Source organism: Neofelis nebulosa, chromosome 4 (assembly GCF_028018385.1).
Source record: "Neofelis nebulosa isolate mNeoNeb1 chromosome 4, mNeoNeb1.pri, whole genome shotgun sequence".
Lineage (NCBI taxonomy): Eukaryota > Metazoa > Chordata > Mammalia > Carnivora > Felidae > Neofelis > Neofelis nebulosa.
In genome coordinates this window covers 167174991-167180990 of record NC_080785.1, presented here as the reverse complement: position 1 = coordinate 167180990, position 6000 = coordinate 167174991, and the positions used below count along the sequence as shown (strand labels likewise).

Here is a 6000-nt window from a genome sequence, read left to right as displayed (position 1 = left end):
TTCCCAGACATCACCAAACCTCCCACGGGGGACAGAATCCCCGCCCCACCGTGAGAACCACTGGCTAGGGATCTGAGAGATAGCAGTGACAAAGTGCAACATCTCTGATCTCAAAAAGCTTACCTTGGGGCGCCTGGGTGGCTCAGTCGGTTAAGCGTCCGACTTCGCTCAGGTCATGATCTCGCGGTCCGTGAGTTCGAGCCCCGCGTCGGGCTCTGTGCTGACAACTCAGAGCCTGGAGCCTGTTTCAGATTCTGTGTCTCCCTCTTTCTGACCCTCCCCCGTTCATGCTCTGTCTCTCTCTGTCTCAAAAATAAATAAACATTAAAAAAAATTAAAAAAAAAAAAAAAAAAGCTTACCTTATGGGGGAATGGCTAACGGAGAAGGTGAGTTAGTATTTAATGGGGACAGAGTTTCAGTTTGGGAAGATGGAAAAGTTCCGGAGATGGATTGTGGTGATGGTTGCACATGGTGAATGTAATGGATGCCACTGAATTTCACGCTTAAAAATTATCGGAATGGCAAGCTTTATGTTCTGTATGTGTATTTTAACCACGTGAAAAGTAAACCAGACAAGCTGGGTTCACGCGCCGGCTCTTTGGCGGCGGCCACAGCACCACGGACAGCTCCCCGCGCGCTCTCGTGAGGGAGGGGAGGTCGCTTTGCAAATGCCTTCTGCCCAGATTGTTTTTCTCCAGCTCCTTCATCCATCCAACTCCTACTCACTTCTCAGGGCCCAACTCACATCGTCACTGCCCACCCTCTGCCCCTGGACGTCTTCCCATGCCCCCTCCCCCAAGCCACTCTGCTTCAAAGATGTCTCTAAATCAGCCCAGACTCCTTTGCCCATCTGTTTCTCCAAACGGGAGTTCGACAAAAGCAAAGTCTTTCTTATTCACACGCTGGACCCCAGTGCCCAGCACGAGGACTGGCCTGGATTTCCCACTGAGTTAACACACGCGTCTCTTCGCAGGGCTCCACTTCCTCCAGCCAGGGCGCATAAAGTCCGATGGATCTCGAGCTTCAGGCTCCAGGCTCTCATCCCCTGCTGTGGGGCAGTGCCTTTCCGCCTTTGGCTTGGAGGGGCACAGACCCTGATGCAGTGAGTTTGGCAGCAAGGTGAGTAGAGTGTTGTCTGGTATCCACGGGGCGGGGGGAGCCGACATCGACGCATTCTACCTGCATCTCCTGGACCCCCCCGACCCCCCCCCCCCCTTTGTGCCAGGTGCTGCTGACCTCTGCAGAGAACACAGCAGGGTACAAGACCACCCAAGTCTCATTTATCTTGAATTTTACATTCTAGCTAGGGAGTCAGAGAATAAACAAACAAACAAAAAATAAGTAGGCAGTTTCAAATAGTGGTAAGTGCTGTGGGGGAAAAGTCAGGCTCCTTAGTGTATGACCCAGCAATTATACTAATGTATGTACTAAAAAAAAAAAAAAAAATCAGACTGGGCAATGGAATGGGGTGATGAATTGGGGGGCAAAGTAGGGGTGGTTAGGGAAGGCCTCTCTGAGGAGACTACTTCTGAGCTGGCATCTGAATAATGTGAACCTCTTCTGGGAGAGCATTCCTGGCAGAGGGAACAGCATGTTCAAAGGCCCCGTGGTGGGGATGAACTTGATGTGTTCACAAAACAGGTGGAAAGCCACTGCAGTGATTAAGGGAGGCAGGGCAGAGTAATGGCCATTGGTTGCTACTCAGGGTGTGTTCGTTTTCTGGACCTGCTGTAACAAAGCACCACAAGCCAAGCGGCTTACGACAATAGAAATCAAAATTCTCTCACAGTTCCGGAGCCCAGACGTCAAAAATGAAGGTCGGTTCCTTCTGGAGGCGGTGAGGGAGAATGCATTCCATGCCTGCCCAGCTTCGGGTGTTTGCTGGCAATCCTTGGTTCTCCTTGGTTTGCAGAGGTAAAGACACTTGGCATTGGATCTGGGATTTATCCTCGATCCAGATGATCTCATCTCAAAATGAGGGTACTGGATCCTCAATTCTGCCTGCAAGGACCCTTTTTCCAAATCAGGTCATATTCCCAAGTCCCAGGGGTCGGGATAAGAGCTGCCCTATCTTGTGGGGACCACCATTCGGCCTCTGCTACAGGTCTAAACCCGAAACAGCAAGGGCGAGAGACAGGTAGCGAAGCGTTCTCAGGCACTGTGCTAAGCGCCCTCCTACATGATCTCATTGAATGCCGAAACGCCAGTACCATGATGTTCCCATTTCACAGGTGAGGAAACTGAGGCCCAGCAGCGAAGGTCACTTACGCGGTCGTGCCTCCCGGCTAGGCAGCCGCCTAGCCAGGGTCCAAACCTCCTTCTAGTCTAATTTCAGAAGCTGCAACTCGTGATACTATTATACTGTCAGGCTGGAGTCCTCCAGGGCAGGGCCGCTGAGCGCACAACTGTAGGGGGCGCCTCTCCATCGGTGGCCCGAGCAAGCGTGGCCGGGAAGATTCTGCCTCCCCAGCACGCGGCCGGGTCCTCGGCACACGGCTGGGGGCCCCACCTAATGTGGTCCTCGGGACGCTTTCCCTCCCTCCTTCCCAATCTAAGGAATGAGGCCACCGCCGTCCTGTGTTTGTCTGTTTGTTTGCTCCTTGTTTTGTTTTTAAATCCGTGATGCGCCATCAGGAAATCATTTCCGCTTCTGCCCCCGGTGAGGCCCTTGGAAACACTCCCCGTTCAGCCAATGGAGAGCACCGGATTCTGGCAGGGGGCTGTGCTTTTCGGTCAGCCCTGCCCCCACCCACCCACCCTGCACACAAAAGCAGCATAATTAACTGTCTTAAGGCAGCCGAGCCTCCGCCAGCTGCGAGCTGGCAGGAAGAAAACACCTCGGAGGCACGGCCGGGCGCCGGTGCCGGTGAGGGGGCGCGCTCGCAGCGGGGCGAGGGGCAGCCGGCTGACTGCGAACTGCGTCCGTTCCCCACCTCCGGACAAAAGCGCCCCCCGTCCGCGCCGCCACGTTGCTCCGGGTGACCTTCCTTGCGTGCAGAGTCCGCCGCTGCGCGCACCTTCCTCGGATGCTCTGAAGAGGCCCAGGGACCGCACTCGGAAGGCGAGGGATGTCCGGCTGCGTCGGCGCGGGGCTCGCCTTTGTCTGCGCGTAACCCGCAGAGGCCGCGGAGGTGAGTCCCCTTTCTCTTCGTCCCGGCCCTGCCCGGGCACGTTTGCCGGTGCGGAGACATCCGCTGTTGCAAACCCCCTCCGGGCAGGTGGGGCGGCTGGGAGCCGGGACCCACGGTCTTGGGATTCTCTGCACGGTAGCACAGCCCTGTCTCCCGAAGCCGAGGGGAAGCAGCCGCGGGCATATACACCCAGAGCCCGCCTTCCGTGCCCACCGCTCACCTGGAAGGCAGGGGGATGCACCATTTTCGGGACGCGCTTGGAGATTAGGCTGATAAAACCCTCAGCCTCTCTCTGGGACGCTTCCTAAGAGACCCAAATGTACACGCCCCACCTCTGTGCATTGTCTATTTATAACACCGTGAGCGGATTTGGAAAGAGAGACAGAGACAGACAGACTTGATGGATGTGTACACGGAGGCTCGCCTACGGGGCGGGGAGGCAGGGAGAAGGTTGAAGACGGATCCCTCCCCCTCTGTCTGCACCTGGACGCCATGCACTGAGGATTCAGCGCCCCAGCGCAAAGGCACACCTCTCGGCTGCCCCTCACTTTGCCTCATTTTCCCTCAGAGTGAAGTCAGGATCTTAGAACCGGAGCGCGCAGGACCCACACGCCACCTGTACAGTATTGTGGCACCGGCCTGCGTGGGTCCAGCGCCTCCGCTGTGGGTGGGACTGGGGGGCGTCCTTCGGGGGGGCTGAGGTCACGCCCCGCTTGGGGTGAGGAAAACCAGGCAGACACCACTGTCTTCCGAAAGGAAATGAATTTCCATTGACCAGAACTTCCCCCTGCAGTAAGGTCCTGGGTGGTGGTTATCACTCCAGGCATCAGGAAGAGGTTTTTCTTCCTTTCTTTCTTTTTTTTTTTTCTTTTTTTTTTTTTTTTTTTTTTGGCGTACTGCGTCTTACTGTCCCTCCTCCATGAATGGATGACGACATTCAGAGCAGCGACAAGAATCCAGTGGGACACTGTTTCCCAAGTGCGTGTTGGTGGGGGCGGGGAGGGTGTCTAATTTTAGCCAGCCACCCCTCCCCCCTGCCTGGCCTTCTCCTGGCCCAGGCTCCCTCTGGGTCCTCGTCTCTGTCCCACAACCCCAAATGCAGACCCCGCCTCCAGGGGCTTCAGATGACCCACCCAAACCGTTAGCCATGCACCAGCTCTGCCGAGGGGCCGCCGTGGCATCTGGAAGGGTGAGGGGCTGGGGGCGGGGGCCTTTGGTGCTGGCGTGTGAGAACAACAACCGAGGAGCTGCTTGCAGGATGGGAAGCAGAGACGCAGCGGGCCCTCTATAAGGACTGTCAAACCCTGCCCGGGGACCTTTCGCAAGCATGCGATTAAGACAGGGTTTCTCAATCTCAGATCTGTGGACTTTGGGGCTGGATCGTTCTCGGTCCTGGGGACCCAGCTTGCACACGCACCTAACGGTGTTGAGCAGCATCCCTGGCCCTCACCCCCTTAAGGCCAGGAGCCCCGTCCCCACGTTGTGACAACCAAAAATGCCTCCAGACTTGCCAAGCATCCCTTGGCAGGGAGGGGGAGGGCAAAATTATCCCCAGTTGAAAGCCACTGGTTTAAAGGCACAGAACCCATGGTGTTGACTGAGTTACAGGATCCTGGAAGGTTATGCCCCAAAGGTATTGCAAAGATGCTTTCTAGTCCAGCTCTTTAATTTGGAGATGGGGAAACTGAGGCTGGGAGGGGTGAGTGGCGGAGTCCTGCATGCCTCAGGGTGGACCCCAATTCTGCCTCATTCTGCACCTCTGACTGCTCCAGACAGCCCAGCTGTTAAGGCACCATCTAGCATCTGTCCGCCATCCTGCCCCAGCTCCTCAGAACAAGAAAAACAAAACTTGAGCTTTGTGCTTGATAAGAATTATGATCCCGACTTCCAGCCCCAGTCTCTTTCCACACTGCCTTCGTTGGCCCCAGCAGGTCGTCAGGATTTGCTTCTTTATTCGGGGACAGAGAGGCAAGGCAGGTAGCCTGGAGAAGATAGAGGTAGGGTTTGAAAGTGTCGGTCCCAGCAAGGAAGCTTAAGTATATCAGTCACTAACACTTTAGTATAAATGATTGTAATTGGATTTATTGCTGCCCAGTGTAAGTACAAGGTAAGGGAGGGATGATGAGCCCTAAGGAGCATGGACTTTGGAGCTTCGAAGCGAAGGGGGCTTATACCTGGGGGCTCAGCTCTCACCTGGGTTCCAACTCCAGACCTACATGGATGTCATCAGCCCTCTACACCTCTGTTTTCTCACCTGCGTCATGGGGCTGGGCGGCGATTCAACATAATAATGGATCCAACACTCTTATCGATCTGAGGTGCCACACGTGGGTGGGGGGGGGGTGGTTGTTATTACGATGACTGCCCAGTAAAACCTCCACGTGGCTCTCCTTCAGGACTCAGCTCTGCTTCAAGCCAGCGCGCCTCTCCTCTGTTCCCATGGGGACCACTGAAGCTACGCTCCGGATGGAAAACGTGGACGTGAAGGAAGAATGGCAGGACGAAGGCCTTCCCAGGTACAGCTTCCCCATTTCTGCGTCAGCCCCTGCTGGGGGCGGGGCGGGGGTGGGGTGGGTGCCCACCGCCTCTCTGAGCTGGGGCTTGGGGGACGCCGGGCACATAATGAATACTTGCCGAATTATTTAAGATGGATCCCTCCCCTCCCCCCCCCCCCCCCCCCCCCCCCCGCCCCACCACAGCAGCACAAAGCTCCCATTCCCATGCTATTTTAGGAATTCCGAACATTCTACAACTGCCTCGTGGGGGGTTAATATTCTTACGGGTGTTCCCACGAATCCGGGTGAGGGTGTGTTTTTACCTGTGGCAGCCGGAGGCATCTTGTCCTAGCCCTGCTTAAAATCCCTGGAG

General features: G+C 55.9%; 1 protein-coding gene across 1 annotated transcript in view; it reads left to right on the top strand.

Annotated features, from left to right (window-relative positions):
* Window positions 1-2397: 2397 nt before the first annotated feature.
* ATCAY (ATCAY kinesin light chain interacting caytaxin) overlaps window positions 2398-6000 on the top strand; it is a 30344-nt gene continuing 26741 nt past the window's right edge. Inside the window, exons 1-2 of the mRNA XM_058729035.1 lie at window positions 2398-3132; window positions 5529-5648. Coding sequence (XP_058585018.1) covers window positions 5572-5648 — 77 coding nt within the window. The 5' untranslated portion in view covers window positions 2398-3132; window positions 5529-5571. The remainder of the gene's footprint in view (window positions 3133-5528; window positions 5649-6000) is intronic.